General features: G+C 50.0%; 2 protein-coding genes across 3 annotated transcripts; both read right to left on the bottom strand.

The window, feature by feature from the left end:
* Positions 1 to 2,139: 2,139 nt before the first annotated feature.
* Positions 2,140 to 6,257, bottom strand: asb2a.1 (ankyrin repeat and SOCS box containing 2a, tandem duplicate 1). The gene is made up of 10 exons (XM_069725091.1): positions 6,149 to 6,257; positions 5,261 to 5,618; positions 5,020 to 5,130; positions 4,698 to 4,867; positions 4,442 to 4,597; positions 3,997 to 4,242; positions 3,737 to 3,908; positions 2,780 to 3,356; positions 2,448 to 2,601; positions 2,140 to 2,333 (listed from the first exon to the last, which is right to left on the bottom strand). The coding sequence occupies exons 2-10, from the start codon at positions 5,599 to 5,601 to the stop codon at positions 2,194 to 2,196; spliced, it is 2,067 nt and encodes a 688-aa protein (XP_069581192.1). The 5' UTR covers positions 5,602 to 5,618; positions 6,149 to 6,257; the 3' UTR covers positions 2,140 to 2,193.
* Positions 6,258 to 6,649: 392 nt separating this feature from the next.
* On the bottom strand, positions 6,650 to 13,047 carry LOC138636825 (ankyrin repeat and SOCS box protein 2-like). 2 transcript variants are annotated; one of them, XM_069725087.1, is made up of 10 exons: positions 12,379 to 13,047; positions 10,819 to 10,962; positions 10,081 to 10,466; positions 9,593 to 9,762; positions 9,236 to 9,391; positions 8,897 to 9,142; positions 8,620 to 8,791; positions 7,970 to 8,540; positions 7,229 to 7,382; positions 6,650 to 6,900 (listed from the first exon to the last, which is right to left on the bottom strand). In XM_069725087.1, the coding sequence occupies exons 1-10, from the start codon at positions 12,559 to 12,561 to the stop codon at positions 6,752 to 6,754; spliced, it is 2,331 nt and encodes a 776-aa protein (XP_069581188.1). In that variant the 5' UTR covers positions 12,562 to 13,047; the 3' UTR covers positions 6,650 to 6,751. The 2 variants fall into 2 exon arrangements, with proteins under 2 accessions (XP_069581188.1, XP_069581189.1); XM_069725088.1 differs by having other exon boundaries at positions 10,819 to 10,863; positions 12,379 to 13,037.
* Between the last annotated feature and the right edge of the window lie 2 nt (positions 13,048 to 13,049).

Below are 13,049 nucleotides of genomic sequence, written 5' to 3' on the forward strand. Positions count from 1 at the left end.
GTAACACGTCAAACACGCCAGTATCACGTCTGAAACACGCTAGTAACACATCTGAAACACACCAGTAACACTGAAACACACCACTAACACGTCTGAAACACACCATTAAAATGTCTGAAACACGGCAGTAACACGTCTGAAACACTCCAGTATCACGTCTGAAACACGCTAGTAACACGTCTGAAACACACCAGTAACACTGAAACACACCACTAACACGTCTGAAACACACCATTAAAATGTCTGAAACACGGCAGTAACACGTCTGAAACACTCCAGTAACACGTCTGAAACACGCCAATAACACTGAAACACGGCAGTCACATGTCTGAAACACACCAGTAACACGTCAAACATGGCAGTAATACGTCTGAAACACGGCAGTCACACGTCTGAAACACCCCAGTAACACATCTCAAACACGCTAGTAATATGTCTGAAACACACCAGTAACACGTCTGAAACATGTCAAACACGGCAGTAATACATCTGAAACACGGCAGTAATACTGAAACACAACAGCAACACGTCTGAAACATGCCAGCAACACTGAAACGCACCAGTAACACCTCTGAAACACACCAGTAATACCTCTGAAACACACGAGTAACACGTCTGAAACACACCAATAACATTTCAGAAACATGCCAGTAACACGTCAAACACAGCAGTAATACGTCTGAAACACGGCAGTAACATGTCTGAAACACACCAATAACACTGAAACACGGCAGTCACACGTCTGAAACACACCAATAACACATCTGAAACATGCCAGTAACACCTCTGAAACACACCACTATCACATCTAAAAACACACCAATAACATTTCTGAAACATGCCAGTAACACATCAAACACGGCAGTAATACATCTGAAACACACCAATAACACTGAAACACACCAGCAACACGTCTGAAACACGCCAGTAACACTGAAATACATCAGGAACACGTCTGAAACACACCAGTAACACTGAAACACACTAGTAACACGTCTGAAATACACCAGTAACACATCTGAAACACACCAGTAACACCTCTGAAACACACCAGTAACACCTCTGAAATACACCAGTAACACCTCTGAAATACACCAGTAACACATCTGAAACACTCCAGTAACACGTCTGAAACACATCAATAACATTTCTGAAACATGCCAGTAATACGTCTGATACACACCAGTAACATGACTGAAACATGCCAGTAACACCTCTGAAACACAATAGTAACATGTCAGAAACACACTAGTAACACATCTGAAACACACCAGTAACACCTCTGAAATACACCAGTAACACGTCAGAAACACACCAGTAACACATCTGAAACACACCAGTAACACCTCTGAAATACACCAGTAACACGTCAGAAACACACCAGTAACACATCTGAAACACACCAGTAACACATCTGAAACACACCAGTAACACATCTGAAACACACCAGTAACACATCTGAAATACACCAGTAACATGTCTGAAACACAACAGTAACACTGAAACACACCAGTAACACATCTGAAACACACCAGTAACATGTCTGAAACACAACAGTAACACTGAAACACACCAGTAACACATCTGAAACACACCAGTAACACATCTGAAACACACCAGTAACATGTCTGAAACACAACAGTAACACTGAAACACACCAGTAACACATCTGAAACACAACAGTAACATGTCTGAAACACAACAGCAACACTGAAACACACCAGTAACACATCTGAAACACACCAGTAACACATCTGAAACACAACAGTATCATTTCTGATGTTCTGACGTCTCAGCGTGTCAGACTGCTGCATTAAAGACTGTTTAACGACACATCATCCGCTTCCTATTTCCACGGCGACGATCGGCGGATCATAAAAGCACAGCTGTGACATCACTGGGAATATCGACTTTAACTCGGAGCACCGCAGTCACATCATCATCTTCATCTTCCTGCTGTTGTTCGTGTATTTGTTGATTCTGATCACCTGTTTGTTTGTTTGTTTGTTTGTTTGTTTGTTTGTTTGTTTGTGTGTTTGTTTGTTGGTTGGTTTGTTTGTTTGAACAATAGAACACATTGATACCACCCAGCGATCAATAACAAAGACCTGAATCAATCAAAAGAGACATAAGAGTCTGTAGTTCCCATCAGGTGTATTGATCACAAATCAGCACTGATCAGTTAGAATATTGTCAGTAGTCGTCCATTGACATCTCCTGGTGCTGCAGGAAGCGGATCAGCCCGCCGGGCAGCGGCAGCTTCTTTATCCGGCGATGTCCGACCAGCTGATGAATCTGCAGCCTGCAGAGCTGCAGCAGCGGCCGAGGAGGAGCTGCGACACACACGGACAGGTGAGAGTGGGAACACGGCAGTAACACGCCTGAAACACGTCTGAAACACACGAGTAACATTCAGGTAATCAGGTGATTATCAGTTATTGGTCCACCTGCTTTGTCCTTGATCATGCTCCATCCAGAGTAACTGTCCAGGTGTTCCATCAGTCTGGAGCAGAGAGTCACATGACCAACGTAGTCCAAAAGGACATCGATGATTGGCCCCGCCCACCGACAGATACTGGGGATGGAGATGATCTCACAGAACTGTCGATCACAGAAATATCAATCAATCACGGCTGTATTTGGAAAAACATTAAAATGAGGTCGCCTGAATGCCTCATTTTAAACACGTTAAACTGAGGTCACCTGAACGCCTCATTTTAAACACGTTAAACTGAGGTCGCCTGAACGCCTCGTTTCAAACACGTTAAAGTAACATCACCTGAACGCCTTTCTTCTGCTCTTCCTCTGACAGGTCTCGGTCGCGAAGCTCCTCCCTGTCCATTCGGGTGGTTTTGATTGGTGGATGAGACCCACTGCCGTGCACACAGTTGAAGCAGGAGAGGGCGTGGCCTCCGTGGTCCAGCAGGTACTTGAACATGGTCAGGTATTTCATGGAGAACATGTAGACAGCGGGGAAGGAGGTGGGGTGGGTGGGGATGTCGGCGTTGATGTTGGCGCCGTGCTCCACCAGCAGCGCGACGGTCTGGATGCAGCCTTGCCTCGCCGCCACCATCAGCGGCTTGAACACGTCCACGTTCGGGTTGGCGCCGGCGGCCAGCAGCATGCGCACGGCGTCGATGTTGTTGTTGATGACGGCGAAGTAGAGCGCGGTGCTGCGGCGGTCCTCGTACAGCTTTGACCGCTCCTCGGACAGCCTAGCGTTGACGTCGAAGCCCGCCTCGATCAGAGCCTCCAAGATGTCGTCACGGTTACGGTCAGCCGCCAGGTGCAGCGGGCTGATGCCGGTTCGCCGGACTTTGGTCTGACTGGTGACCGGAATCAACATGGAGACGATGCTGAAAGCCAGGAAACAGCAGAGGAAGCGAGACACGATGTGATTGGACGATACCCGACATGTGACAGGAACTTAGCAGAAAATGTTTTTCTCTCATGTTTGTTTGAGTGTTTGAATCCTGACTGGACAGTTACTTATTTATATTTACATTTAATCTAATTTGTTTCAGTTTAGTTCTTCAAGCTATTTTGTTTTTCTTTTCGTCATAAATGCTGCTGAGACGTTCGCCCGTACGCAGACGACTCTCCGCTCTATGTCGCTGTCGATCCTGAGCTTCCGTAGTTTGACACGCCGGGATACGATCCAGATGAGGACCTCGTCTCGATGTCAAAGGACATCACGTAGGTTTAAACCTCGTCGCGTCACGGTCGGTGTACCTACGCGTCACTTCCTCTCTGGGCTGCGATGTGAAGCGGCAGCAGTCCCCTCTTCCCGGGTTTGTTGGCGTCGGCCTTCTTGGAGACGAGGAGCTCCACGACTTCCTCGTGTCCATTTTTACAGGCTTCATACAGAGCTGTGGCTCCGTCAGAGGCGTGGGTGTTAATGTCTGCACCTACAGAGAGACAGAGATGGCAGGGGGGTCAGGGGTCAACATTAGCCTCAGCAATAAACAGGCCCATGCAGCCCCCTCTTTCGTGTACCGTGCCGGATGAGGAAGCACAGCGCGGCGAGCTGCCCGCTCTGAGCGGCGGTGAACACGGCCGTGATGCCGTACACGTTGGCCAGGTTGTGTTTGGCTCCGGCCTTCAGGAGCATCTCGCAGATCTCCACGTTGTTTCGAACCACGGCTTCCTGCAGAGCCGTCCAGCCCTGAGTGGTGGAAGTGTTCACCGCCGGCCCGTAGTTCAGCAGCATCGCCACCGTCGCGGCATTGTTCCTCTCGCAGGCTGCCGGGGGGAGGGAGGAGGGAGGATGGGGGTCGGGTAGCACAGAACCAGTTGGTTAACGGGACAGTTCACTCCAAACTTCCTACAAATCCTCACGATCTCCTCAGGACTCAGATGATACTCGGTGTCGTACCCCGTCGCCAACAGTTTAAACAAAGACTCGGGCAATCGCGTTTACATCACTTCCTGTCTGCGTTACCTTTGTAGAGCGGAGTCTCTCTGTCGTAGTTGGGGATGTCGGGGTCGGCTCCATTCTCCAGCAGCAGCTGAATGCATCCCAGCTGCTCCCTGTTGACGGCGGCCATCAGCGGCGTCTCGCCCTCCGCCGTCCTCTTGTTGATATCCCCCGACTGAGCTGCTCACACGCGGTCACAGACAAAAAAAAACAGCCGCTGTCTTCGGGACGTCGCGGAGTCTCCGTGATGCGGAGTGTGTGTGTGTGCAGGTGCACCTACCTGACAGCAGCACGTGCAGGCAGGCGTCCTGGCCGTACCACGCCGCCTGGTGGATCGCCAGCCAGCCCGGCGTGCTCGGCAGCATGAGGTTCGTTCCCGATAGCATCACCAGCAACTTCACTCTGCTCACATCGCCTGCACGGATCGCGCTGAATATAGGCTCAGTCTCCCTGCGGGGACAACACATTATCAGCCACCTGCACACCTGTACACCTGTCCCATCTTTACACCTGTCCCACCTGCACACCTGTTTGACCGGAACAGAGGTGAGTCGGGTGGTTCCACAGACAGGTATATGGTTTATGAACCAAACTGAACTCACTCTTCAGGTTCTGGAGCGATGTGGACCAGAGTGCCGTCCACTTTGCGATACGCCATCATCCTCTTCCCAGAACCCGTTATGAACCGACTCACCGTCCCGTCAAACGTCTTCCTGCCAGGACCAAGACGACAACCAATCAGAGCACAGAGACGGACGCCGTTCGATACATCTGTACACTTACGGTCACGCGGTAGCTGAGAAAGAGTTTGTTCAAGGACAAATAAAAGCCGCGGTTACGTACAGATTGGGAGGCTCCTCAGTCGGAGGGTTCGGAGAGCTGTAGTGCGCGGTGGGCCGGGCAGGAGATGCATTGTGAGAGCTGTAGTTTGCAGATGGATTATGGGAGAAGTGGCTGGGTTGGTTAGTGCTTGTGGCTGAAGGGTTTAGTCTGTTGTCAGGGTGATGAGGGGGCGTGCTGGTTACATCGTTGGTGGTGGTGGTGGTGGCGGAGCTGCAGTGTGTGTCAGCCAGGCTGCGCTCGATAGCGACTTGCAGCAGCTCGTCGTCACTCAGCTCACTGTAGAGAGAATAATCCTCCAAGGGCAGACTGGAACCGGAGGCCGAGACGCCGGCTGCTGCCATGACGACGCTTCAACGTTCTGAGACAAATGACAACAAACAGTAGAGTTTACACACAAACTTACTGAGCCGACCGCAAACACCTCCGTCCCCCCCCCTGAAGCTGAACATGGAGCTGGATGAAACACCAATGAACCACGAGAGGTCAAAGTTTAACTTCTGCAAAAGCCTGAGAGACTCAACAAACACGTACAAACAACAAACAACAGGGAATAAACATCTATTACACGAGAACAAGATAGCATTAAAACATATTCCAAAATAAAAAGTGCTAATGAGAGGGCGTGCCGGGGAAAACAACAAACATAAATGAACACAAACAACAAACAGACAGAAATGACAGACAGGCAGATAAACAACAAACAAACAAACAAACATAAATAAATAAATAAAAGCAAACAACAAACAGACAGAGAAACGACAAACAGAAAAATTAACAACAAACGGCAAAACAAAACAACAAACAGACAGAGAAACAACAAAGACAAACAAACAGGAAGATAAATAACAAACAAACAAACAACAAACAGCTAGATAGACATGGATAAACCTCTGTAATGACTGCAGTGTCTCCTCTGAGTTGAAGTGTCGTGTGTTTCCTTCGTCAGCTCTGCTGCTCTCAGTCTGGAATGGAGTCGACATATGAGGCAGTCGGTGTGTGTGTGTGTGTGTGTGTGTGTGTGTGTGTGTGTGTGTGTGTGTGTGTGTGTGTGTGTGTGTGTGTGTGTGTGTGTGTGTGTGTGTGTGTGTGTGTGTGTTTACTTTAAGGTTTATTTTAAGGACCTGCAGTCGGACTTTGCTGACCTCTTTACTGACTCTAATATCACAGGTGGAGTCACATGAAGCTGCAGCAGCAGAGCCAGATCAGCAAAGAACTCTTAAACACCAATGATGGAGAGCAGCTTCAGGATCTGGATTTATCCCGGGATAACCCCAGGCCGGCCCGGGATTTATCCTGGAGTAATCCCAGACCGGTCCAGGATTTATTTTAGACTAAACCGTTTCGTACAAACATTTCTAACTAAATCCCTTAAATTCTAATTCAATTAAATTTAATTTAATCATTTTTTATGTATTTTATTTCATCTCTGCACACCAAACAAATCAAACATCAGAACAGTTTTTTTTAATCACCCGGCGGGCCAGCTCGGGTTTAACAGGTGAGTGAACAGCGGACATCGTATCGCAGGAATCGGATGAGTCTGGCGGGAAGTGGCAGCGTGTGGAGCAGCTTTAGTCGTCGGGCTCCGGCCACATGTCGGATCTTCAGCCTGCAGAGCTGCATCAGAGGATGAGGAGGAACTGAAAAAGCCGGAAACACAGACGGTGTCAACGAGTCAATTAGGCCGAAGCTGAACTGAACCACAACGAACATGAACCAGAACGTCAAACACCGTGAAACCCTTCAAAACCTTCTGTTTAACCTTTTATTTGACCTTCGGACCATCTCAAGAAACTTTCTTGGACGAACAAGAATTTTTTTTTTAGAAAACAAACTTTTCTGACCTTTAGGAACCCCTGGAGTCAGAACTCTCCAGAACCCCTTCAAGGGACACTGGAACCTGAACTAGCAGCTAGAAGCAGATGGACCTGTATAAGCCCCGCCCCCAGACCAGATTTTGTTCCTCACGTGCTTTCAGTTTGATCGGCAGCCAGTCGCTGCAACTCTCCAGGATCTTGAGCAGCCGAGAGCAGAGGTGGACGTGACTGACGTAGTCCAGCAGGGCCGAGATGATCGGACCCGAGTTCCGGTACAACGACGAGCAGGAGATGGCCTCGCAGAACTGGAAAAAAGGAGGACACCCTTTTTGTCGACCTCATACTCCTAACATTACCAAGCGGCAACCAGCAAACCCGTCGGTTTGTGAACCTTAAGAAGCCTCGAGTTCAGAATTTGGCCGGCGCCATCTTTAGCTGGTTCGGAGCAGGAAGTGACCATATTTGGTTGAGCTGAGGGAGGAGCCAGCGGTGGCTCTGACTAGATCTGATTGGAAACCTGTCGATACTACGTCCCGCCCACCGATAGCTGTAACTTGACTGCACCACAGGCCTGTCAATCAAACAGGTCTTTTTGAATCTTCTTTTCTAATGAATGAGGGATTATTTTCAGATGGACCTCCAGAAAACTAATAAGAAGGAGTGACTTTAGCTAACAACACCGAGATAACTGATGGACACATTTTATTCACTTTGGATTTGATGAGAGAAGTTGAATGGGAGTCTATGGAGGCTTTTTGGAGCCGACCTCTAGTGGCACTCGGTGGTATTGCAGTTTAAGGCACTTCAGCATCGGCCTAATTTTTCAGACCCGGAAGCTACGAAAACTTTTATACACAGTCTGTGTTTTTTTTCTTAATCTTTCCGGATTCACCTGAATGCAGCGCTGAGACGTCAAATTTCTGCCGCCTCGCATCTCTTCGACGGCACGCCCTGACGGTGCGACGGCCGGGTGCGTTTTCTGGCCGTACGTGCAGTCGAAGCAGGGCCGGGCGTCGCAGCCGTTGTCCAGCAGCAGTTTGAGCATGGGCAGCGACTCCATGCAGAGCAGGACGGCCGACGGGAACGTCGACGGTTGCGTGGAGATCCGGGCATCGACGTCGGCGCCGTGCGCCAGCAGCAGCGCCGCCATGTCCATCCAGCCGAGCCGGATGGCGATGAGGAGAGGGTTGAAGACGTCCAGGTTGGGGTCGGCTCCGGCCTCCAGCAGCATCTCGGCGGCCTCCAGGTTCCCGTTGTGCACCGAGAAGTAGACCACCGTGCTGCGCCGGTCCTCGTACTTGCTGGAGTTTTCCGTCGACAGCTTCGCGTTGACGTCGAAGCCGGACTCGATGAGGAGCTCCATGATCTCGTCCCGGTTCCTCTCCGCGGCGATGTGCAGAGGGCTGATGCCGCAGTGCCGGACTCGGGTCCTGCTGGTGACCCGGATCAGCAGCGACACGATCCTGGAAACACAGAAGGAAAGCGGTTCAACGAAAGAAAGCCTTGGAACACGGACGTTCAAAAACCGCGAGAGGTTCTGACCGCGTGTGGTTGTTCTGAACGGCCACGTGGAGCGGCAGCAGGCCGGACCTGGTGGCTCGGTTGGCGTCAGCTTTCAGAGACAGAAGCATCTGCACGGCTGACAGATGGCCGTTCTTAGAGGCTTCGAACACCGGCGAGGCGCCGTCGCTCGCCTGACCGTTGATGTCCGCACCTGAAACACAAACACGTTGAGCTTCGACAGAAAGTGAAGACCAGTTCCACGTCAGCGGTTGGTTTTTGTTTGGGGTGGTGGCGGGGGAGGGGGAGGGGGACTGACCTTTCTCTGCCAGCAGTCGGATGACATCAGCGTGTCCGAGCTGCGCGGCCGTGAACAAAGGTTGGATTTTGTAGATGTTTTTGGCGTGTAGATCGGCTCCGGCGTCCAGCAGCATCCTGCAGAGCGCCGGCCGTCCGTGCCGGCAGGCTTCGTGGAGAGCGCTCTGCCCCTGACCGCAGGGCCGGTTCACCGGAGCTCCCGACCTCAGCAGCAGCTGCGCCACCGCTTCGTCGGGACGCTCGCAAGCTGAGATTCAACAGCAGAGCACCGTTCAACCGTGTGACGTCACTGCAACTACCAGCAGGCACTGTGTGATGTCGCTGTGATGTCAGAGCTCACCTGCGTACAGGGGCGTGTATCGGTCCTTGCTGACGATGTTCAGGTCGGCGCCGTGCGCCAGAAGAAACTCGACGCAGGAAACGTTTCCCCGCCCGGCGGCCAGCAGCAGCGCCGTCTCGTTCTTCAAATTGCATCTGTTCACCGAGCGGGGATCAGCTGAGCATGCGCAGGGGTCAAAGGTCAAACTCGCACCGAAACATCTGTCTGCAAACACTTTCAATGTTACAGCTGACCTGCTGGACACCAATGTGTTCACGGAGATTTTGTTGATGTTTGATTGACAGCAGCGACCGGAAGGATGCTGCTCTTAAGTCCACGATTTGACAAGTTAAAAACAGACCAAAGATGACCTCTGACCTCTGACGAGGATCCTGACGCACTGCAGCTGTCCGTAATGGGCAGCTTGATGAAGAGCGACCCAGCCGTCGTCGTCGGGCTCCGTCAGGATGCCGGAACTCCGTCGGACCAGATCCATCAAACCGGCCACGTCTCCGTCTCGGATCAGCGACTCCACCGGGCCGAGCTCTCTGAAACACGGACACACACACGGTCACTGCAACACACACACACACACACACACACACACACACACACACACACACACACACACACACACACACACACACACACACACACACACACACACACACACACACACGGTCACTGCACACACAACACACACACACACACACACACACACACACACACACACACACACACACACACACACACACACACACACACACACACACACACACAGACACACGGTCACTGCAACACACACACACACACACACACACACACACACACACACACACACACACACACACGGTCACCTGACTCACCTGTTGAAGGCCTTGAGGAGCTGCGTCGACAGGGAGGTGGAGGGGTTGGCACAGCTTTGGACGTGTTGGTGTTGTGGAGGAGGTGGAGGAGGTGGACGAGGTGATGGAGGATCAGGACTTCTTCGTCCGGGGTTCGATGGGGTCGGGGCAGATGGAGCTGAAGATGATGATGATGATGATGATGATAAGGCGTGATCATAAGAGAAGCTCCTCTCCACGGCGACATGCAGTAGCTCCTCCTCAGACAGGAGACCGTAAACACTGAAGTCCTCCTCCGCCCACTCCATGTTGGATGTAACAGTGGGGGAGGGGGGAAATAAAAAAATAAAAGGTTCGGTGTGGGCGGGGCAACTTGGTGACGTCAGCAGGTTCTGTGATGTCATCAGCTATAAAGAGAAGCAGGCGTTCACTTGAGGACGACCCGGTGTTTGTTTACTTATACTGGTGATGCCAAAACATTGAAACACAAACACAACAAACACAAACTACAACAAAAACAAACAAACACAAAAACACAACACAAACAAACAAACAAACACAAAAATACAACAAAAACAAACAAACACAAAAATACAAAACAAACAAACAAACACAAAAATACAACAAGAACAAACAAACACAAAAATACAACAAAAACAAACAAAAACAAAAATACAACAAAAACAAACAAACACAAAAAACACAACAAAAACAAACAACCAACACAACAGAGCTGTGGTAGAGCAGACTGAGTCGTACCTGCAGACGGTCCAGCGCAGTCGGTTCTGCTGATTCAGCAGGTTCCTGTTCAGACAGGCAGCAGCAGATTTTTTGGCTCAGTTTTAAAGAGTGTGATTTCACGATCTGGACCGTCGGCCAGCAGCGACACTGAAACTCTGGTGGCTGAAGGTCAAATGGACTGAAATTATTTTAACACTCGAGCGTCTGGTGACAACATTTAGTTTTTACACCAAAGATTTAAGACAACAACCGTCAATATCACAAATTTACACACAAAACAAACAAGACCAACAAAAACAACACCAGTGGCGTGTTTAGGTGTGTTTGCAGGTGTTTACTGACAGGTGTGTGTTCACGGGTGTTTACTGACAGGTGTGTGTGTGTGTGTGTGTGTTTACAGGTGTTTGTGTGTGTGTGTGTGTGTGTGTGTGTGTGTTCACAGGTGTTTACTGACAGGTGTGTGTTCACGGGTGTTTACTGACAGGTGTGTTTACAGGTGTTTACTGACAGGTGTGTGTGTGTGTGTGTGTGTGTGTGTGTGTGTGTGTGTGTGTGTGTGTGTGTGTGTGTGTGTGTGTGTGTGTGTGTGTGTGTGTGTGTGTGTGTGTGTGTTCAGGGTGTGTGTGTGTGTGTGTGTGTGTGTGTGTGTGTGTGTGTGTGTGTGTGTGTGTGTGTGTGTGTGTGTGTGTGTGTGTGTGTGTGTGTGTGTGTGTTCACCGGTGTTTACTGACAGGTGTGTGTTCACGGGTGTTTACCGACAGGTGTGTTTAAAGGTGTTTACTGACAGGTGTGTGTGTGTGTGTGTGTGTGTTCACGGGTGTTTACTGACAGTGTGTGTTTACAGGTGTTTACTGACAGGTGTGTTTACAGGTGTTTACTGACAGGTGTGTGTTCACGGGTGTTTACTGACAGGTGTGTGTTCACGGGTGTTTACTGACAGGTGTGTTCACAGGTGTTTACTGACAGGTGTGTTTACAGGTGTTTACTGACAGGTGTGTTTACAGGTGTTTATTGACAGGTGTGTTTACAGGTGTTTACTGACAGGTGTGAGTTTACAGGTGTTTACTGACAGGTGTGTTTACAGGTGTTTACTGACAGGTGTGTGTTTACAGGTGTTTACTGACAAGTGTGTGTTTACAGGTGTTTACTGACAGGTGTGTGTTCACGGGTGTTTACTGACAGGTGTGTGTTCACGGGTGTTTACTGACAGGTGTGTTTACAGGTGTTTACTGACAGGTGTGTTTACAGGTGTTTACTGACAGGTGTGTGTGTGTGTGTGTGTGTGTGTGTGTGTGTGTGTGTGTGTGTGTGTGTGTGTGTGTGTGTGTGTGTGTGTGTGTGTGTGTGTGTGTGTGTGTGTGTGTGTGTGTGTGTGTGTGTGTGTGTGTGTGTGTGTTCACAGGTGTTTACTGACAGGTGTGTGTTCACAGGTGTTTACTGACAGGTGTGTGTTTACAGGTGTTTACTGACAGGTGTGTGTTTACAGGTGTTTACTGACAGGTGTGTTTACAGGTGTTTACTGACAGGTGTGTGTTTACAGGTGTTTACTGACAGGTGTGTTTACAGGTGTTTACTGACAGGTGTGTGTTCACAGGTGTTTCGGCAGAAATCCTCTCCGCACTCGTGTCTCCGTGTAGAACCACCGTCAGGTCTCGAGACTGGACTTTGTGAATGAGCTGCATCGCAGACAGCCGTTTCCATAGAAACTGCTTCTGCTGCTGCAGTGCGGCCGTCAGCCTCCAGCTCGGGCGCGCGGCTCATCGTCCGGTACTGGTCTGGTTTCAGCCCGGTTCCGGTCGCAGCCCGCGGTCAGGGTGGACTGTGCAGCAGGTCGGTCGAGTCTATAACACCTCACTGAGACATCGGACTTCCTGCTGCCTCGCAGATCTGCTGTTCAAACCAACTATCGGTCCGCAGCTCGCTCTGCAAGGGGAGGCTGAAAACTTTCTTCCGGATCTCATGATAAAATTCGTATCTAGAAAAACCCAACAAAGACAAAAAAAATAAAAAAAATTACATTGAAGTGAAGTGAGCGCGTGTGCTCCAGCCTGCTCGGTACCGCCTTTCCGTGGGAGAACGACCAGACGGCCCGGGTTCAGAGAGGCTGGCACTTCTGTTAAAAATGACTGTTGGGCTGCGGGAGTTCCGGCCGAAGTGAGTGGGCCATTAAAACATTTCATTTCTTTACCGTCTTTTTTTTTTTTTTTTTTCGGTGGGAGGAGGAGGAGGGGGAGGGAGGGGGGCTGCAA

This window comes from Brachyistius frenatus, unplaced genomic scaffold (assembly GCF_029030835.1).
Source record: "Brachyistius frenatus isolate BFR_SWC_R1_liver_20210118 unplaced genomic scaffold, ASM2903083v1 Contig_408, whole genome shotgun sequence".
Classification (NCBI taxonomy): Eukaryota; Metazoa; Chordata; class Actinopteri; family Embiotocidae; genus Brachyistius; species Brachyistius frenatus.

What these genes read in the sequence shown, in the direction of transcription:
- asb2a.1 (XM_069725091.1), bottom strand. Translation starts at nt 5,601, where the DNA reads ATGGCAGCAGCCGGCGTCTCGGCCTCCGGTTCCAGTCTGCCCTTGGAG. An exon ending in ACTGAGGAGCCTCCCAATCT is followed by an intron (nt 5,131 to 5,260) that starts GTACGTAACCGC and finishes TGGTCCTGGCAG; the next exon opens with GAAGACGTTTGACGGGACGG. An exon ending in ATCGCTCCAGAACCTGAAGA is followed by an intron (nt 4,868 to 5,019) that starts GTGAGTTCAGTT and finishes TTGTCCCCGCAG; the next exon opens with GGAGACTGAGCCTATATTCA.
- LOC138636825 (XM_069725087.1), bottom strand. Translation starts at nt 12,561, where the DNA reads ATGAGCCGCGCGCCCGAGCTGGAGGCTGACGGCCGCACTGCAGCAGCA. An exon ending in ACACCTGTGAACACACACCT is followed by an intron (nt 10,963 to 12,378) that starts GTCAGTAAACAC and finishes TTTGACCTTCAG; the next exon opens with CCACCAGAGTTTCAGTGTCG. An exon ending in GCCGATCAAACTGAAAGCAC is followed by an intron (nt 6,901 to 7,228) that starts GTGAGGAACAAA and finishes CGGCTTTTTCAG; the next exon opens with TTCCTCCTCATCCTCTGATG.